The sequence below is a fragment of the Podarcis tiliguerta genome (assembly GCF_965153285.1).
Source record: "Podarcis tiliguerta genome assembly, chromosome: 7".
Taxonomy (NCBI): domain Eukaryota; kingdom Metazoa; phylum Chordata; class Lepidosauria; order Squamata; family Lacertidae; genus Podarcis; species Podarcis tiliguerta.
Genome location: NC_139540.1, coordinates 38,631,411 through 38,652,740, shown reverse-complemented (window position 1 = coordinate 38,652,740; position 21,330 = coordinate 38,631,411). Strand labels below are relative to the sequence as shown.

The 21,330-nt window shown below is 41.0% G+C and overlaps 1 protein-coding gene and 1 long non-coding RNA gene across 17 annotated transcripts in view; one reads left to right on the top strand and one right to left on the bottom strand.

The window, feature by feature from the left end:
• Positions 1-21,330, bottom strand: part of ST18 (ST18 C2H2C-type zinc finger transcription factor) — a 185,699-nt gene that overhangs the window by 30,926 nt on the left and 133,443 nt on the right. For all 12 annotated transcript variants that reach the window (XR_014513872.1, XM_083450973.1, XM_083450972.1 and 9 more), the window contains 6 exons: positions 16,883-17,671; positions 14,076-14,210; positions 11,782-11,872; positions 9,769-9,873; positions 9,059-9,264; positions 5,137-5,348 (listed from right to left, as the gene is read on the bottom strand). Coding sequence is in view for 11 of the 12 variants with exons in the window: in XM_083450973.1 (XP_083307099.1) it covers positions 5,137-5,348; positions 9,059-9,264; positions 9,769-9,873; positions 11,782-11,872; positions 14,076-14,210; positions 16,883-17,671 (1,538 nt within the window). In the remaining variant the exon portion in view is untranslated. The remainder of the gene's footprint in view (positions 1-5,136; positions 5,349-9,058; positions 9,265-9,768; positions 9,874-11,781; positions 11,873-14,075; positions 14,211-16,882; positions 17,672-21,330) is intronic.
• LOC310682545 overlaps positions 1-21,330 on the top strand; it is a 32,372-nt gene that overhangs the window by 7,036 nt on the left and 4,006 nt on the right. For 2 of the 5 annotated variants that reach the window (XR_014513973.1, XR_014513975.1), the window contains exons 2-4: positions 724-863; positions 9,187-9,303; positions 17,097-17,196. This is a non-coding gene — a long non-coding RNA (uncharacterized lncRNA). Of the gene's footprint in view, positions 1-720; positions 864-9,186; positions 9,304-9,847; positions 10,607-17,096; positions 17,197-21,330 lie in introns of those variants that run through there. The other 3 variants (XR_014513974.1, XR_014513976.1, XR_014513972.1) reach the window with 3 other exon arrangements.

Below are 21,330 nucleotides of genomic sequence, written 5' to 3'. Positions count from 1 at the left end.
GCCAAGGAGGCTGCTAGACACTGGAAAAATGTTTATTGGAAAGAAAACACACACACCACCTTCAGATGCCTGGACTCAATCCCAAAGCATCCTGCAAATGAAGCAGAAAAAGGGATGCTCCTTTTGTGGAGCAGAAAACTCTTGAGAAATTGGGGGCAGGCTTTGGCCCAGCAGTATTTTGAATGTCTTTAGGAGGTAAGCGATACTTTAAGAAGAATCATGAAGTTTCTTTCTCGAGCTTAGAGTCACTTAGAGTGTGTGAGGGACACTGTATTATTTCTGGTTTATTTTTTATCTGCCTGAAAGAAAGACGAAATCATGCACCTTATATTGTGTTGAATAGTATTTTTAAAAATGTTTTAGTCATTTTATTTTTTGGGAACTGCCCAGAGGACATGTATTATTGAGTGGCCAATGCAAAGTACAGTGGTACCTCGGGTTAAGTACTTAATTCGTTCCGGAGGTCCGTTCTTAACCTGAAATTGTTCTTAACCTGAAGCACCACTTTAGCTAATGGGGCCTCCCACTGCTGCCGCTCCGCCGGAGCACGATTTCAGTTCTCATCCTGAAGCAAAGTTCTTAACCTGAAGCACTATTTCTGGGTCAGCGGAGTCTGTAACCTGAAGCATATGTAACCTGAAGTGTATGTAACCTGAGGTACCACTGTACAGCCAACAAACAAACATTAATTCTAAATATTCCTTTCTAATTCCTTTCAAGCAGGAGTGAAGCTCTGGCCTGCAGGCCAAATGTGGCCTACTTGGCCAACTCAGTCAGGACCCCTGAAACTGCCCCAGGTTACCCCTCATGTACTCCTGCTTTAAAGACACCTGAGCCAATGCCCATCACCACAACTTGAAGCAGTAAGTTCAGTGACTTAATTATGTACTATGTAACGTATTTCAGTGATCCTCAGGAAGCAGTGCTCTCAGGGTTCTGACCAATGGGTCCAAAAACAATGGGACAACTGACAAGAACTTAGCAGTTCTTTTTTTATTATTTAAAAAAAATCTGTGTTTTTAGGGTTGTAGGCAACTAAGTGATACTCAGATTAGACCCACTGAAATCAGTGGATTTGAGTGAGTGATAGTGGGTCTACTCTGAGTATCACTTAATTGGCCACCACCATTAGTGTTTAATACAGTGGAATAACTTTAAAATTAGAGTACCTTTCTTTTGATTCTGGCAGCGCTGCTCTCTCTCTCTCTCTCTCTCTCTCTCTCTCTCACACACACACACACACACACACACACACAAATGCCCACATGCACGGACACACAAAATTATCTTTGGGTACAGTTCTGATTCACTTGTCAACTTCACCATTACTAATACAAGGAAAGAGAGGAAAAACAAATATGTTTTTCATCCTAGTTTGTGCTGTTTGCTTTTCTGTTTTGTTTTCTTTCAAGGCACAGTATGTATATGTCATTTTGTCCAAACATGTTGGGAGGAAAACACGCAAACATTAAATAGAATTCTTGGCAAGAGGCAGCTCAGAGGAGAAAGACAGAATGTACGGCTTGTTTCTTCCTCTTTGAGTGGCAGCCGCATAAGCCATAAGATAAAACTGGGGGAAACTGTGACTGATATGTGATTGATATGTGATACTATATGACATAACACAACAACTTGCATTAGAGTAGAAGTTGTGAATCTTAACAGCTCCAAAAATCATTTTGCCACATTGTTGGACAAGGCCACGTGCAACAGGTTAATCTGAAAGGTTTCACTTCAACCCTTGGTGCTTAAGGCTGAATCATTGGTAAATCTCTTATTTTTCTTTCAGCCACCCAAAAAATGAAACAAGAGAGATAGCTCTTGTTATTTAAATGCATCAGGATTGTCAAAACCACCTCTAATTTTTATTTTTAATTTTCCTGGTAATTAACTATATTTGCATGCAGTTGATTGTAGACAAATGTAGAATATCTGCAATCTGATTCAGTTATCCAAATTAATTTCTAGAGGTTTGTACACAATATATGAAACATCACTTGAGATCTCTGAGCCTTTCCTAGATTCCACTATCGCTGCCATTGTATTTGGGGAAATATATTTGTGATCATTTTATTTATGCTGCTAATTATACCTTTCCCTTAAAGCATGTATTGCCTTAAAGCACTGTGTTTGATGGATGTTCCTAGTATAACTGTGGATTGAATTTTGTATTGCAAACCCAGCAAATACAGCTATGAAATGGTATCCTCCGGAAACAGATCCTCGGGAAACAGATCCTTCCACAAGGCATGTTTCTGGCAGGAATTCCCACCAAGTGAAAAGGTCAGGAGGAGTCACTAAAGTGCCCCTTGCACTTGGGTGAGAATTGCTGCAAGAAACATGCCCTCGAGGGAGAAAATGATTCTGAAACATGTTGCACCTGAAATAAATCTCATTTCTAGAGCCTGGATTTTTCCCCCTTTTTCTTTTTTGCCGTTCAGATGTGCTTTCCCCCCAGATTTAATCAAAAGCTGGATTTTTTTTTAAAAAAAGAGAGAAAGCGACTGATGCCCTGTTCCAAAATGCATACTAATAAGGAAATAAAACTGACAGATAAGACAATCTGGAGACAATGAGGGATGCTTTTTGTCCTGATCCCTGGGGTTCGAATTTGAAAGCTGGCGAGCATCATTTCTACCCTTCCATCCATCCCATTCTCAAGACCCAGACTATATTTTCTTGCATTATGGTGAGCAGAATAGATAACATTTAAAGAGAGGATAGTTATAGGCAAGGCCAAAGAGAGGGTATATTAATGCCAATTATGTTGCCGTTCCCTTTTTGTTTTATTTTAGTAGATGTAGGTAGAGCTATGGTGGGCTTCAGGAAGAATAACTGGATGTTGGCAGGTTACTTCACAGTCTTTGTTTAAAAACTCATGACTCAATCTACCAAGAACTTTTCATTGACAAGTAACTCTGAAACAAATAGAATTTACACAAAAGCACTGCTGTTCATTCATGTTTACAGAGGAGATGTCACCAGTAGGGGTTTCTTTTCTGAGGGGCTGGGAGGTTCACATGGAAAAGCTGGATTGGAGAGGAGAGAAAGTTATACCCTTTCAATTTTATTTTATTTTTAAATCCAAACTAAATGAAGGCATTTCTTGAGAAGGTGGTGCGCAGGCTTGAAATGCATCTTTGCAATTAAAAGAAAAATAACGTGTGGTGTGAACAAAAAAACAAAACGATCATCAAATTAAAACCAAACAAGTTTACAGTATTTGATTCACTTTATATTTTCAAACCTCAGTAATTTGTTTTAGTTTAGGCACCTGCATCCATAGACTATTGCAGTATGCATTTCTCCGTTTAAAAATCTCAATTTCCTAAAAAGGAGCACTATCCAAACCAAATAAAAAGAATGTGTGTGATTTTGGCTACTTCGTCTCTTTGAGCTTTGCTTGCCTTCACTCTGGCCAGAAGCTAATTCTCATTCTTCTGTCAGATATTTTGTACCACTGGTTGTCATCGTGCCCTGCTGGAAGTTTGGCAAAAGTGAAGGCTGGCAGAGGACAATGCCTGACGACCATTTTAATACCAAAAAAAAATATTTCTGGATGAAAATCACACCCACCCACCTCCTATATGCCCGAAATGCTGCCACGAGTGGTTACGATTGCCTTCCAATTTTTTGGCAAACGCAAAACAGGTGTACAGCTGAAGAAGAAGAACAATAATAATCTTATGCCTGGTCCCTTTATTACCTTTCTTTGGCAAGAAAGGTCTGTTTCTAAGGTCAGCCAAAGGTAGGGGAAGCAATTTAATACAGCCTCTGGCACCAGTCTCCTTTTCAACAAGAGGGGGTGGGGGTGGCAAAGTAATATCTGCCATAGCCCAGCACAAAATGTCTCCGGCCAATATCGTGAATAAAAACCGTGAATGCAGAGATAGCCAGCAACACACCCTGGGCCCTAAAAATGGAGTTGTCTTGATAGGCAGGCTTTGAATGCAAGGATGTCACTATCGTTGGCTCCGAGAACCTGGCTGCTGCAACGGCCGTCGGGTGTGAGGGGGGCGGGGAGGAAAACCAGAAAATTCTACTGCACTGAAGACAGGCCTCAGATATCTGATCTGATTTTGCCCGTGTGATAAAAAGATGAGCTTTCCCACTAGGCAAAGCAGTCAGTTATGTGGAACAGGAGTCCCGCTGAAGAAGCATCTCTTCAGCCAGAATAACTGCTCTCAAGATCCTGTCGTTATGAGTCTGCTGCGGCATTACACAGTGGAAAGCTTGCTAAACAGACATCTCTCTGTGTCCCAGAGAACGTCTCCAAGTACAAAGGCAATGTTGTATGTGCCATTCTATAACACTTTTCATTCATCACCCATTTCCATGCCCTGCTCCCGTCTATCTTTTCTACAAGATGGATTATGTGAGCTTCTGCCAATACCATGGTCCAGCCCCTAATGGTGCTATAAATGGTATCCAATGGTACTAAATACAGCTTTCAACAACAACGGGCCAAAGTTGTTTGTTTTCCAAGTTTCATAGCCAGAGGTGTTTCATACCCTATGGAGCAAGGTTTTTCACAACACAAAAGTTACTTTTCTAACTCTTAATACACCCTGAAAATGAAACTTGATTACAATGAAATAGGCAGAGTTATCAATGGACTTCTCAAATGATCTTTCCCTATGTTCATCACGCATCACACCTTTTATTCACCTCTTTAAAATATTCAGTGGAATTATCAGTAACAAAAACAGCAAAACAGAGATCTGTGATAGCCCCTCCCCATCTCATTTCTATTAATTTTAATAACCAAACTAATGCTGGTAACTTGCAGTAGTATTTGCACCATGCAAATAAGCCTCATTTCAACAGATTCTGCACCACTATCCCCTCAAAACCATTTCTGGAGTCAGAGCTCCCTCCTCTTTCTTCCCTTATTATTATTATAGTGACTTTCCACAACACAGTTTTTGCATTTCTTTTCTTCCGCTATCTCCCCCTACCCCCACCCTCCCATCTCTCTTCAAAAGAACATGCAAAAAGGGGCTGCTCTTTTCTCCTCTCTCTATCTTTCGCTCTTGGAAGGGAAGGAAGGAATTGAATGCAATCACTAATATGAAAGACAGTTTATTCACACAGTTCAGTAGCTAGCACACCCTCCAGGTTCTTGGACTTGCCTACCTTGGCAGACAGACTCTGTGGTTTGTTGGAGAGGATCTCTGCTGCTTCCCTGCAGTGGGTGGAAAGGTTCAGGATTGCAGCAGCTGCTGCTATGTGGGTGTCTTCACTACATTGACCGTAGCCATAAGAGTTGGCATGGCAAGGGCTCTGTGTGTGGGCGCTAGCACTAGGCAGCCGATTAGAAAATTTCCCTGGATTTGAAAAATGCTTTGCTGTTGAAAAGAGATTTGATTAGAAATAGCTCGAGTGCAACTGTCCCCCTGTTAAAGATACTGGGGTTTTATGTATTATCATTTTATACAATAAAAACAGGCAAATAATACATTAAAGCAAGTCTGTTTTTTACTGGGAGCTCTACCACTGCTATTAAGAAGCATCAGAATTGAATGCATTTAAAACATGAGATCATGAGATTAGTTAAGAAACCCAGAGTTGCTTTATAAATGTGCAGGTGCTCCCATTTTCAGCAAGAGCCTAAATTGTGGGTCCTTTCCTCAAGACTTAATCACTCCTTACACAAGAAATCTTTCACTTCCATCAGGTCCAGTGGTGGATGAATAAAGAACAAACAATATTTGGCTCAGCTGTAATTTAAACACAAATGGGCTTGGAAACTTTATTAACATAAACATGATGAATTCCATGGAACTCTGAATTATAATATATAAAACCAAAGCAAAATTAATCGGCCTAAGCTATAACAATGCTGGGTTGTAGCCAAAAATGGTTTGCCTCAAACTGACTGCAATGTTTTGCTCTTCTTGTGAAATCAGTTTGAATCTTAGAAGGCTGGAGCAGTTAAATAAAATATAATTAACAAATGTTAATTATAGTATACATAAGAAAATGAATATAGAGCATACTGTAAGTGTCAGCTATATTAAAAATCAAGAAAACAGAGCTAGGGTAAAATACAATTCGCCAACAGCACGCCCCATGTCACCTCCGAAGTAAATGCAATTAATTCAGTGGCACTTCCTTCCAGGTTTAGGATTGTAGCCTGAGTTATACATGGTTGTTAGTTGATGCAGATATATGTGTATTAGCTAGGAAAGTAGAATAAAAATAGCTTCTCTCACCAAAAGTTGAGTTATTTTTGCTGTTCACCTTATCTACAGATGTCACTTTGCTTTTATTGATTTGACATTCATAATGCTATATGTTGGTTGATTTTGGCTGGATGCAACATCCCAGGCATGTCGCTGTTTTTAGGGTTGCCATATGTCTGGAATTTCCCAGACATACCCAGAATACTGCAGTCCGCAGCAGCGTCTGGGCAGAGATCATCAAATGTCCAGGAAAATCCAGGTGTATGGCAACCAATGTCAGCAGTGCTGTTTTTGCTGATTTACCATAAAAATGGCTCAGAAAAGCTCAAAAACTTTGGCCCCAAGGGGAAAAAACTTTGCCAAAAAAACAAAACCTCAACAACTTTTCTGTCCAGATTTTCACTGTTTGAAATATGGCAACCTTACTATTTTCCTTCACTGTGTTTCCCTTTCAGAAGGTATTCCCTTTCCCAGAACACCAAAGCATCTTTTTAAATTCCTTGGCTGCCATTATTATTATTATCATCATTATTATTATTATTAACAAATGGTTTAGAAATTAGGCATATGAGCAATTTAAACAGAGAATCTTGGGCAGGGATGATGAACCTTAATATATTGTTGGACTCCAACTCCCATGAGCCCCAGGCAGCTTTGCTGATGGTCAGAGATTATGGGAGCTGTAGTCCAGCAACATCTGGAGAGTTAGGTGTTCCCTAACCCTGATCTAGGGGAAATGTTTCACGAAGAGCAGCAGTAGTGGCAGACTTTGGGCTCTCAAATTTCAGCAGTGCCCTGTGTGGCACTAACATTTGGCGCCCCCACCTCTCCTGCTCTGTTTTACAGCATTGGTCTGGCGTGCCCTGCAGCGTGGCACCCAGTATGACCGCACCAGTCATGCCACCCTGAAACTGCCTCTGGAAGCAGTCTAAGAGCCCATGCACTTTGTTGTCACAATGCCTATTGACTTCACACCATTTAAAAAGGGTGTCTTTCTGAAATGGCAATTTGGGTGTGCCCACAGCTCATGTGTAGTTGTCTCTGTGGACCCCAGCCATAGCTTTAAATTGCCAGATGATATTCCTTCAAAGCCTCTGGACTCAAAAATTATGTGAACAGCTATTTCTCAGGGGACTCCAAGAGCCATGTAGTAATGACATTTGTGCCAAGATTTTTGGCAGCCCAAGAAATGTCAGAAATATTGTCCAGGATCTTGTTTGCTGTTTCAATACAAATATATATCAGAGGTTCTCAGGAATAGTTTCTCCAGGCCTGGCAGATTGCAGACAGGATTTTCAGTTCAGAGGGGATTGACTTTGAATCGAGAAAACACAACCTACCAGCCCTATATTTTGACAAGGAGTATGCATAAAATCCTTTAGGGACAGGATGACGGTTAAAGTAGACCCACTGAAATCAATGGGGCTCAAGAGTAGATTCACTGAACTCAATGATGACTAACTTGAGTATGAACAAGACTGGTTCTAACCCATTCAGACAAATTGTGGTGTGCATAATCTGAAGTAGTTTCTAAATTCAGGTAAACCCTCAACCCAGCCTTTAAAAAAAAAAGGTTGGGGTTTCTTTGGAGACAGGATCGTGTGCTGGAAGGTGAGAGGCGGAAGAGGCAGTTTTGTCACACAGCTCTGCATGCAAATGCAAGTAGCAACTTGTGTGCCAGCTGTGAGTCAGGGGCCACTAGCAGAAGCAAAAAAGCAACCTGTCTCCTCTCATATCAGTACAAATATCACATCACCCGTCACACTAGTGTGCCCCCAATTATGCAATTCAAACCTGAAAATAATTTGAAACTCATCTAGTTTTTCTAAATAGATCATGAGCAGTGATGGATGGTGACCATTGAGATTGGTGGGGCAGAAGGCAGGGAGACAAGCAGTAGGTGAATCCAAAGCTAATTTAAGACAGAGCTATTCCCTTACTAATTTTAAGTCCTGCAGCAGACTCTGGGGGCTATCTGAGGGCAGAGTGACGTTGCTGGGGCAGTGCCCCATTCACCCTAATGGACAAGCCCACCACTGGTCATGAGTGTAATATCACGACGCTATTTTTAACTGACCAGTGGATCCTGTCCACTTGATTTTTGTGGAGTTATTTTCAATAGAAATCATTATGAACAAGTGTCATAGATTTCAGGCAATAAGCAAATATCAAGTGCTACATTCCATATATAGGTTTGGTGCTGCATTTTCAAGTAAAAATAAATAAATACTGGACACCTCAGTCCATTAAGCAACTCATAGATTACTTGTATTGGATGAATTGAAGTTTTTAATGTTTGATGTTTTATCACTTTTCTATTATTATTATTATTATTATTATTATTATTATTATTATTATTCTGTTGGGAGCCATCCAGAGTGGCTGGAGAAACCCAGCCAGATGAGTGGGGTATAAATAATAAGTTGTTGTTGTTGTTGTTATTAACTGTGCATGTATGTGATCGGGACCAGCTATTCCTTTACTATGGTAAGGTGAGGAACCAAGAGCTCTCTATATGTTGTTAGACTTCAGCTCCAGTCTGCATGGCCAGTGGTCAGGGATGATGGGAGTTGTAGTCCAGTAAAATATGGTTTCCATCACCCTACTATGGTATGTTTGGAAATGTTTTGGTCAACCAGTGCTGCTTAACTATGCTAGGCTATGTCCAATTAAGGTTGGATTGCATTGGTTTTAGATGCTAATGTGCATATATTGTATGTTTCCGAGACCGTTGTTATGTTATTATCCACCCTGAAACAGTTTTTTGCAATGAAAGGCAGAATATAAATTTTGGAAACACAATAAAATAATGTTTGTATATTCATGCAAGCTGATACAGAAATAGAGACTGAATTTGTCTGCCTTCCACTTACATTCAAGGAACTGTGGTGGGGTTTGTCCTTGCATAGCTGGCACTGATGTACGTTTGCCAAAGACTTGGGCATCAAAGCTAGCATAGTCAAATGGTACTTTCCCACATTTCTCTTGCTCTCTAATGAAGGAGGTTCTGGGGGATGGTGCTGGTTGAGCAGATCGGCAGCTATACTGAGAAATCTCAAGTTGCTTCACCAAGTTTGTTCTGCAGAGACAATGAAGGGAACAATGAGAAAGAACAATAGTGAGTATGGTTTCAAAAATGCTGCAGTGTTGAGTGCTACTGTTTAGTACTCCAGCTAGCCATCCTTGCTGTCCTTCAGGATGCTCCATCCCATTCCTCCTCCCACCTAGTTTTCCCATTTCCATTCCCCACAATAGTTAGCATTCTGTGGCAACTGAGCATGCACAGTCCTTACTATGCTAGTTTTTACCCCATTTACTAACTGCATGCATAATGCATTTTGTACTCATGGAAAAGGAGTCACAAAGTTAGTTCTCCATGCAGGAAAAGACACCTGACCTGTACAGAGTAAAACAAAACACCAGAAATAGCTGGCTAAATTTGCACTGCAATCTGTTTACTCATCCCAAGTTTCCTGTGTCTTCCACAGGACACTGGGTTTGATTACATTTTTTTTAAAAAAAGGCAAACAGGAATATTTCAAGGTATTTCATGTTCTAATGTTATAATGTAAGTGAGGCTTACCTGTGGACCTGATCATGGCACTGCCCTGTTTTGGGAGACTCGTGCTGATTTTTTTCCTGAGACATTGCCATTTTTTCAGCTGCAGCAATTGGACAACCAGAAAGACTGTTTAAAAGAGATTTGCCACATATGAGGAGCTGTGAACAACCTGCATTTCTTCTCCCCAAAGATCTAGGATCTTTATAGTGCATTTTGGCAGCATAAGCAAAATACTCCCGACATGATTCTGTGGTTCATCTAGATCTCACTATTCTAGCTTACGGAAGTCCAACCATGTCTCTTTCCAGAGCTAACTCAGGCATCTCTTTCCTGCTGGGGCTTCCTCCCCCCTGCATTTTTTGAGGATCCCTTGATCGTTGCAGGTTTGGGCAACTCTTGAGCAAGATGTTCTCAATAGGAAGGTCTGCCCTTGTCCTCACTAGCGGCAGTGCTGCCCATTCATTTGACCTCTCCCTAGGTGTCCAGTGATGCTGAATCTTAATACCTGCCCTGTTAGGCTGCCCTTGTTCATCCACTCATACTTCAGCCCTTGGCTGTGAACTCCTCACCTGCCCTTCGCTACCATCACCAGCAGTAAAATTGGCTGTGTAAATATTATATTCATAATATAATGCTCATTTCCGCATCTATTTCTGTTGGGGTGATGTCAACCCAAGCCAAATGTATCAATGATTTTGGTGTGTTGGATAAAATCATGATGAATCATAACCTGAACATATGTTGAGGAAGTCAGAAGAAGTACATTTGGGGTTGAAGGGAATCAAATCAGATTGCTTTCACCACATAAAATTGGTTTTATCTGTGTTCCTTTGGAATTTGCTTTAATTCCTGCTGTTCCTAGTTAGGAATGTTTATGATTTCACATACAATTAAGGTGAAGCAACAGTCGTGTTTAACTTATATATACTATTTAACTTATATACAAATATGCAATTCAAAGCAAAAGTAAGAAATAATATCAGAGAGTGGGCAGCACACATTTATATAGATCTTCCCTGTCTCTTCGGGCAGAAGTGGTGAACTGCCTGCCTGTTAAGCCAAGTCTCCCTACCCTCACCCAAGCAATTTCATCTGCCCTCCGAGAACTCAGAAATGCAACAACGGCATCTGCAGCAAGTACCTCTGCTGTACTGGGCTGGAAGGAGAGAGTTAAATCATGCCCTCTCTGCTCATCAAATAAATGATCTGTAGAGCAGAGGGCAAGATTTCCCCCTCAATCTTGGTACTGGGCAAGACAGAGTTTCCTCTCTGACCAGCACTGTAATGGGGGAAAATAACCTTTGCTCTTCTTCTGATCTGCACAGATTGCTGGGAAGTGCGAGGGACCCCCTCTCTGAATGTGTGTGTGCTCTGATGAGTGTGTAATATGTGCATGCTCACTTTTTTAGACATACCCACACCCATGGCACGTGTCCCCCAGAGAGCAATCACCCCCAAAAGGCTAGCCACCCTATCTCTAAGCATTGGTTTCAATAGCTTATGATCAATGAGTGAACCTATTTCTGTTGCATTTATCCATAAACACTAATATTTTCAATACTGCACTAAAGTAAATTGACACAATCCAGTCAAATTTAAGCATTTTTAACTCTCAAATATTCCACTGGGACCATTAAATATGTGCTTAACTCTCTACCACTGAAAACACTGAATCTAGAAGTATTTCATTTTGGCTGGATTGTGTCCTAAAATTGTACACACTGTACAAATACCTCTTGTAGGGCATAAGGGATGGTTTTATGGGGTAGGATAGCAGAAGCCAAGTACCTATGCTGCCATTTTGATATAATGTGAGTGACAAATATTAATTAAAACGTTCCCTTCTTGAACAGGTTAGTTCAGGGATGGGGCAACAGTAGCCTTGCAGATGTTGTTGGGGTGTAGCTCTCATCAACACTGACCATTGGCATGCCAGTTGGGGATGGTGGGAACTGGATTTCAACAACATTTGGAGTCGACTGTTTCTGCATCCCTGGCCTAGTTTATCACCAGTGGTAACAGACTAGGATTTACCTTCTGTGAGTGTTGCGGTTGCTGTTGACATGTCCTCTTCCTGTACACCCAGGAGTGGGGCACTTTAGAACATTTTCATGCATTGCAAGGACTAAAAAGAAGAAGAAAATAGTGACCCAAACACATATCATCATAACAGTGCGATTCCTCACTCAAAACTTGGGAGATACTGTACAGAAGTTATGATCACATGGTTATAGTCATAAAATAAAACTAAGAATTTTCTACATGAACAAGAAGTTCCAAATGTTTGAGCCATCATGGGCCTTCATGGAACTGTGAACACACATCAGGGATAGCAACCCTGCTATTTTCTACATGGTCATGCATCTCTCTGATCCTGCCAAACTTGTTGGGTCCTTAAACCTACTTTAACCTTGGTGTCAACCTCCCACCACTGGTGGAGGAAGAGGAGTGTGGAGGGAGCACACTGCCCCTGGCAGCCCGATCCTGGTGGGGTGCCATCACGGCTGCCCCCCTCCCAACGCTTGGTGCCATGCCTCTGCAGGCAGCATGCCACGCCCCCAGGATGCACGCCACACCCACAGGATGCGTGCCAGCCCCGCCCCTGCCTGCTCTCTGCCCCCCCCCCCCCAGTGCTGGAGCATGAAGCTCTGTCACTGCCTCCAATCATGTAAGCACATCAGAGGCTGGTGTGAACAACTCATGTCCCAGGATAAAAATATTATAGGTGCACCCAGGCCTTTCCCCCCCTAAAAAAATGTTTAGGGGAACTCTCATTTTGGAGGGACGCGGGTGGTGCTGTGGGTTAAACCACAGAGCCTAGGACCTGCCGATTGAAAGGTCGGCGGTTCGAATCCCCGTGGTGGGGTGAACTCCTGTCGTTCGGTCCCAGCTCCTGCCTACCTAGCAGTTCAAAAGCACCCCTAAGTGCAAGTAGATAAATAGGGACCGCTTTCTAGCGGGAAGGTAAACGGCGTTTCTGTGTGTGGCACTGGTGCTGGCTCGCCAGATGCAGCTTAGTCACGCTGGCCACGTGACCCAGAAGTGTCTTCAGACAGCGCCGGCTCCCAGCCTCTTGAGCGAGATGAGCGCGCAACCCTAGAGTTGGTCACGACTGGCCCTGATGGGCAGGGGTACCTTTACCTTTTTTTTTACTCTCATTTTGACTCAAGAAAACCACCATTTTATAGTTCAAATCAGGAAAAATAATGGACAAAATTACAAAGATTCACAAAATGTTTAGGGGTATGCGTAGCCCTGCGTACCCCCAGAAAAAAAGCACTGGGTGCACCTTCTCACAACCCTCTCAAGCAGCAATATTTTACTCCAAAAGTCATTGCAGAAGTAAACTGCTGTCAGCCCTAGCAGTGCAGTGTGTGGTAAACTGCTTTGTTCACTTCATTGTGCCTGCTGCTCCTGAGATGAAGTACTGCCACAAATGACTACTGTTTGGGAAGGTAAGCACAAGGGCACCCTGAGGAGCCAGGCTTTATGGCTGGGGCACCTAACTCAGCTCATTAAAGCACCAAGGATTTCCCTCATTAAAGCACCAAGGATTTCCAAGTCACTGTTTCTTGATAGTAAGTTCCACTGATTTCAATGCAAGCAGACTGCACAAATGCATGTGCAATTTATCTTTTAAAAAGGGGGGTAATAGTGCCACTGGAATAACCTTAGATGGAAAATGTTTGTTTTGAATAGTGTTGCTTGATGCTGGTGAGAGAACACATTCTACAACCGTGACAGATCTAGGTTTGTAAATGGAGGGTCAGGAACATTTGGCCCTCCAGATGTTGCCGTTTACAGCTCCCATCATGACTGATCACAGTTGATGCTAACTGAGGCTGATGGGAATTGTAGTTCAGCAACATCTGGAGGGGCAAAGGTTCCACACCCCTGCAGTAAATGTATATATACATGTGTGAGAAAGAGTGAGCAAGTAAGAGAGCTTAATGAGTTATACAGCTCTGAAAGGCTGTAAGTATTTAAATCAGGAGTAGTCAACTTGGTACTCTCCAGAGGTTGTGGGGTACAGCTCCCATTAGCATCAGACAGCATGGCCAAGGATTATAGGACTTGCATTCTGAATTACTGGGAGGGCACCATGTTGGAAAACCCTGCTATGAATGAATGAATGAATGAATGAATGCCATGTAAGAAGCCATTGTGGCTTAACTCTCAGCCAAGCAGTTGTATAAGTTCACAAAACACTACAGCGATGCTACTGAGAGGCCAGTGAATGGAAAGAGACCAAGAGTGCAGAAATGACCACAATCCTCAAGGAATCACACACAGTTTTTGGCTGCAAATTATAAAGAAATTGTACTTACTTTCAAGTGGCACTCTGACTTTATGTGGACAACCTGAAAGACTGCGGTGGTGTGGATACAATCCCGTCACATGCCCTGTGCCATCACATCCTGGAATGGGACATTTGGTCTCTCTCTTTTCAGGCCTAGGCAAATCTGCAGAAAATAGCAATGAAGTCTTGTCACCTAGACGGAACATTGCTCTCTCTCTCTCTCTCTCTGTGTGTGTGTGTGTGCACGCATGCGTGTGTGTGCGTGCGTGTGTAGAGGGAGAGAGGGGAGGTTTTAAGAGTCAGCGGTTCTCTGTCAAGGTGTTAAGTACACTGAAATCCTACACACATTTTAACATTCTTAAATCAATTATTTTAAGCAAATTGTTTAAACTGAAGGTTTTGGAATGGGGAATATATTTGAGTCATGAGAAAGAAAATTGGAACCATCCATGAATAAATAAATAATAATAAAATCTTTAGAGAGCCTTGAATATTAAAAGATTTTCCAGGGGCAGGTATCAGAAAAGAAACTGTTCTTGGTAAATTGGGACAGCTGAAAAAATGTGAGCTAAGGTTGTCACATATTGTCTATGTTGATGAGTAGTTGTATTTTTTCCTTATATGTTGTATAGCTATTTCCTTATATATCTAATCCACATAACAAAAACAAACTATAACAAACTTAAGTGCAGTGTATCGATTTGCAATCAGGGCAACTGTAATATTTGCAAGTAGTTTGCAAATAGATGTGTTTATAGACAAAGGCACAAGGAAAGTTTGTGTCTGTGTTTCTTAAGTTTTTCTCTTTGTAGCTTCCCTGATGTGTTGCTTCCCACCTAGTTCAGCCAGTAACTCATTTTCAACCATTCTTCATGCTCTTGCCTTCATAACACTTTATGGAAAAAAGACCATCAGATAAAGCATCATCAAGGGCTCAACCTTCTTGAAGAAAGCCCATCATTATTTTTCAAGGCTTCCAGTTCAGGGACTTTTCTAACCTCAGTCCAATGAAGGGGATATATCTCTCAAGAGTCTTGCTGTATGTTACTGGCTCTCATCTTTATCCTTCACATCCTATAACCCAGCAGCTTTGGCTTCACCTAATGTTCAAGACTGGACACAGTGGGATCTTCCTGTGCTCATCCCATTTCCAGGTCATCAATGCCATTACTAGCCACTGCAGCACATAGCCAAACCAGAAGAGTCTATGGGTAACTCAGCATCAGAGAATAAACACCCTCCCTGATGCTGATCACACCATTGGTTTAACAAGGCTCATACTGCACAAGAAAGCATGGCAGCAGAGGCTAAGAAGACATTGGCTGCCGGAAAAACAGAGAAATAATAGGAGAACTGGCTATGGAATGGGGAGAGGAAGAGAATTGGAAATCAGAAATGTTCAAAAGGACCTATGTGGCCACATGGGAATCTGCTATTCTCAATAGGCGGTTATTTACCCTTATTATACATAGACCTGCATCACCTGTTATGTAAAGCTATCTAAATATAATAAATATAATATATAGAAATAATACAATATGAGATATTTATTTTGTAATATGTTGCACTGCATTTAATTAAGTACATCCATTCATTAGCTGGGTAGTTTTTCCTAAAGTATCCTCCATTTACTTAAGAGTTTGGTATTCTAAACACTGAGGCGTCATTGTTAAGCTAAGATTAATATAGTGGTGAGGATTAAAGAATAACTAGGAACACTTTGAAATTCATATTATCTGCAAATGACTCTGACTACTAGGAGCTGAATTCATTCCATTGCACCCAGTACAAATCTACGGTATAATATGTTTCTATTTATTTATTTATTTAATTTCTACACCACCTTTCATTTGAGAATCACAGGGTGATTTACAATAATGCATAACATAATGACAAACAAAAACTGTACCCCTTAGGCCATAGTTTGCTTAATTGATTAGGATTGTTTTTGCCTGGTACCTAATGATACGTAATGAAGGTGCCAGGCAAGCCTCCCCAGGGAGAGCATTCCACAAATGGGGAGAAACCACAGAAAATGCCTGTTCCTTTGATGCCACCCTCTGGACCTCCTGTGGAGGAGGCACACAAAGAAGGGCCTCAGATGATGATCACAGTCAGTTCATATGAGGAGAGGTGATCCTTGAATTATTGTGGCTCTGAGTTGTTTAAGACTTTATAGGTCAAAGCCAGCACTTTGAATTGGGCCTGGAAAGTAATGGTAGGCAGTGCAGTTGCTCCAGGATTGGTATTCTATGCTCAAAACATTTTGCCCTAGTGAGCAACCTGGCTGCTGAATTCTTCACCAGCTGGACTTTCCAAACCATCTTAAAAGGCAGTGCCATGTATAGCACATTGCAGTTCTTGGATGTGTATATGAAACATTGTATGGAAATCTTGCTAACTCTCACAATGTTTTCAGACCACAGAAGGAGCACAAACACGTAGGGTTTTTTGGTAACTGCACACCATAATTTTATCTTATTCTGTCAATCTGAACAGCCTTATTTATACATTCCTCACTGAACCATATAGTCCAGTGGTTTCTCACTTGGGAATTGCTGTCTCCTGGCAATGATATCACCGCAGTGTACTAAATGGTGAGCTACCAAGGCAGGGTAGCAGTAAGCTCAGGGGAGTTTGGGAACAGCAATGGAAGTGCCAGATTGGCTCTGCCCCTCTGCCCTACCAATATACTATGCTGGAATTCAACAGGACACCGCTGCCAGGCCAGGTTCATGGCAGTCATGTCTCCCAGCTGAGCGTTGTTGGTGTGGAGAAATTACCAGCTGTCTACACAAATGCGCAATCCACTTTGAACAAGGAACGTGAACTTACGTTTGTTGTTATAGATTGGTCTACCACAAAGATCAATCACTTTGGCTTGTCTTCTTTCACCAGCAAGATGCTCTAGTAAGAACCTGTCCAGTTCTTTGTAGGTGCTATGAAAGACATGGCCCTGCTCTGCCTGCAGAGCTATTGCTCGTTCCAGCAAGCTCAAGTTATGTTTTGTTTTATCCAAGTCAAATGACATTTCTGTATTTTCTGATAGACACTCATCTTCCTCGCTGTCTGGAAATGGATTTTGACTCCTGTTGCTGAAAGATTCAACACGCGACTCCTGTGATTCTAGTGGCCCTGTATCTGAGTCACAAATAGTTTCAGAGTTGTTGAAATCTGCTTCTTCGGTTTTGACTCCTGGCACTTTTAGGACATCTTGCTGATTACATCCTACAATATATGTTGTATTTAGAGGAAGTTTGACGCTTATCTCTTCAGAGAAATTTGAAGAGCTATCCCATTCATTGTCCAGAATTTCAGAACTACTTTCATTATCCTCAGAGGAGCAGAACTGTGGGTCCGAAACACAAATTCTGTCTTTTCTTACTAATGAGTTAATCATGTAACACTCATCAACATTGTTATTCTCCATTTCTAAGGACTTGCTGCTACTGTCACTCAGTTTATTATTCTCTGGGGGGTCTGGAGTTTCTTCCTCTGTTTTTTCAAAGTTAATTAAAGATTTGGCCATTAGGTCCTGGTAGCTGGCATAATTGTCCGTCATTTGATCATTTTCTTGCACATCCAAATTAGGGGTAGCTTTTGCTGGTGTTATATTAGTCTCTTCTAGAGGCAGGAAAAAGAGAGAAAAGCACAACATTAAAATAAATTCCTTCTTCTTTGACCATAATCCACAAGCCACTTATTTCTAAATTAGTCTCATTCATATTAAGTAATCTAAGATGATAGGTTTGCTCAAGATAAATATCTGTTTTATGAACATGAACTAGAATCGTATTGAGCAAACATGCTCTGTAGTACAGCAAACTTCCCCAACCTGGTTCCCTCCAGACTATAATTACATTGTCAGTATGCCTCTGAATATCAGTTACTGGGAATTATGTGGGTGGAATGCTACTGTGCTCAGGTTCTGCTTGTATTTTTCATATAGTGGTACCTTGGTTCTCAAACACCTTGGTTCTCAAATGCCTTGGTACTCAAATGTCTTGGTTCCCCAATGCTGAAAACCCGGAAGAAAGACGTTTTTCAGAAGCCAAATGTCCAATGCAGCTGTCAGCTATTGTTTACAGGGCACCTGCACCAATTAGAAGCTGTGCCTTGGTTTTTGAACATTTTGGAAGTCAAACAGACTTCTGGAATGGATTAAGTTTGGCACTTTTGTTTTTGCTATTGATTTTGTGTTTTTGTTTATGCTGCTTTTTCAGTTAATTTGTTTTTGTGACTGTGTGGAACCCAGTTCAGCTACTGATTGATAGATTGTGTGAATGGATAAAAGCCCCAAATCCAAACAATGACTATCATCAGTGCAGGTAAGATTTTTTTTTTAAATTTTTGTTATCTACAATATTGTCTTCTTTATTTTATAGTACAGTACATTGATTATTGCTTTCATTTTATGGATCAATGGTCTCGTTAGATAGTAAAATTCATGTTAATTTGCTGTTTTAGGGGTTGTTTTTAAAAGTCTGGAACAAATTAATCCGTTTTGCATTACTTTCTATGGGAAAACATGCCTTGGTTTTGGAATGCTTTGGTTTTGGGATGGACTTCCGGAATGGATTAAGTTTGAGAACCAAGGTACCACTATATAGGCATCTGGCCACTGTGAGAACAGGATGTTAGACTAGATCGGCCACTGACCAGATCCAGCAGGCTCCTATGTTCTTAATTCCCATCATTCCTAACCATCAACTAAGGTAGCTGGACCTAACAGGAGTCATACTCAAAAACATCTGGAGGGTGCCAACTTGGGGAAGGTTGCAGTAGAGCATACTTTAAATATATACTATAACTGACCAATTCAAATGACCAAAATGTTGTGTTGTGAAAATACAGAGCAGATCCATGCAACAACTGTACGATCGTTTCAGCATGTACCTATTTCACATATGAACACCTTGCAGTAAATAGAACTTTGGCTGTGACTCTGGAACATGCCTAAAGTATCACACAACTACTTTACAACATGACTCTCTTGTGTTTGAAAACTAGCATGTTAATTTAAACATTACAAGTAAAAGACACGTTGCCTGTGTATGGTTTGGAATATCATATATAACAAAATCCTTGGATGCTGCTGCACTAAATGTACTTGTGAAGCTGCTCCTATTTTCATTGACATCAGTGGGGACATCTTCCCAAAAAGGGGGCCATTAGTTCTACCGTAGTCTGAAAAGCTATGGGGGAAGACGAACATAGTGCCTGCAGTGATTGAACTGCTTATTCCTCCAGTATTCTAATATAGTTTGAAACATGTGAGGGCAGAATAAAGCTATCCTGAACCCAGCTAAAGGTTTTGGTACTATTATAACTTTATGCTGAAGAAGAATCTCCATACTGGGTAGCTGTTTCACAGCGCCATATTGCCATCCATTCTCTCCCTTCTGCTTCAGACTACAGTAAACATGCAAGGATGGATTGATGGCAGTAGTGGCCCTGAAGTTAAGGCAAGGTATCTGCTCTTCACTGAGGAGGTGTTGACTTGCTGCTGTGATGAAACAAAGCTTTCAAAAAATATCAGATAAATGTAACATTGTCACCTATAGTTGCATCACTTGCTTTTTAAACTGCTCTTAGTGTTTTATTTTAAATTGTTGTAACCCACCCTGGAGTATTATGAAGGGTGGGTAGTAAATAAATAGGAATAGGAACAGGAACAACAACAACAACAACAACAACAACAACAACATTCCTTCTCTTCTTCATAGATTTTTTAAAAATATATAAAATGAATGCTCTGGGTCACTTTTGGTTTAATGAGAGACTGTAATTCTATAGCTCACAGGATACATGTTAGAAGCAGTCATGTTAGTCATAGAACTAAAGAATATATTAGATCACAAGGGAGATTTTTTTTAAATAAAAAAGTAGATTTCTATTTTTACTAAAGATGGCAAAATACACATGTATCTTGTGTTAAGAAACAATTTTTTTCTTTGAAATCACAGCAGGAAACAGAAGGTAGTAAAGGCTACTGGAAAGGGGTGTCAAATGCTGAAATACAATAAATCCTTTGTGTCTCATTTAGTTTTTTTCCCTAAACATTTCCCCCCCTGACAAGGACACTCCAAAATACATCTCCATCATCTTTCTTTCTGGTAATTATCTCCCTAAAATCAACACTGGTCTGCCAGGATCAAGTAAATATTACCATAGTAACTAAAAGCATTTTTGGATGAAAGGAAGAATTTAGCCACAACACTAGCCCCTTCAATAATGCTGATTATAGGGTGCATTCTTTAGTTGGGATGTATTCAACATAAACTGGAATGGTCTACATTTTACTTCCTAGAGGGGGAAAAATTGAGATAAACAAGCTTACAATAAAATAGATAAGACAGTCTGGTTCTTTGAAGAATCCATGTCAGACCAACTCTGGGTTTAAATCATAAATTAAATATCATCTAAAAATGCAAATGAAGTTTTGTCTCAACAACAGTGAGCTATTAAGAGAAAGTGTAAAGGGTTATCATAATTTCAAAGTATTATCAACTACAGAAAACAAATAAAAAGCATTTTCAGTGAATATGTCCAATTCATTGAACTATTCTCTCAATCCACTTAACTACCCACATGTGTACAATAATGATTTATAGACATTATACCTAATTATGCATATTTGGGCTATGGTGGAGTGCCTAACAAAAGCTCTAGAAAGCAACAATTACCTCTGTTGCTTAGCTACATAGTTTAAAATATTCCTATTAAGTGCAGATTATTGTGGAAAGGAGGAGGAGACACAAATGCACATGTGCCACCACAATGCATTTCACTTTACGGCTGCCAAACTGTTAGCATTTTGGGTCACTTCCAGTTTACATAATTGTTTGGTTCAACTGTTTGTTATACATTAAAGGAAAATATTTATTAGTTATTTCTTGGAGGTTTTCTTGGGCCCTAGACCGGAAGATGTGGCCCTTTTCTTGAAATGTTTTACCATGCACTCGTTTTGTTGGTGCGTGGCTTGCGCCACTCTGAGGCAACTTTATTTCTGTTGTTATTTTTTAGAAGTTCCACCAGAATAGATTGGTGTTTTTTTTCCTGCAACAAAAACAGCCAGTACCCGCCCGAGATTTTTACCCAATATATAGATGTCCACTGGCGAAGGAAGAAGAGTGTGGGGAGAGCACACCACCCCCAGCAGCGCAACCCCAGTGGGGTGCTATCGCAGCTGCCCCCCAGGCTGCACTGGGCGCTACGCCCCTTCAGGCAGCACACCACGCCCCCAGGATGTGCACCACGCCCCCAGGACGCCCCCCGGTGCT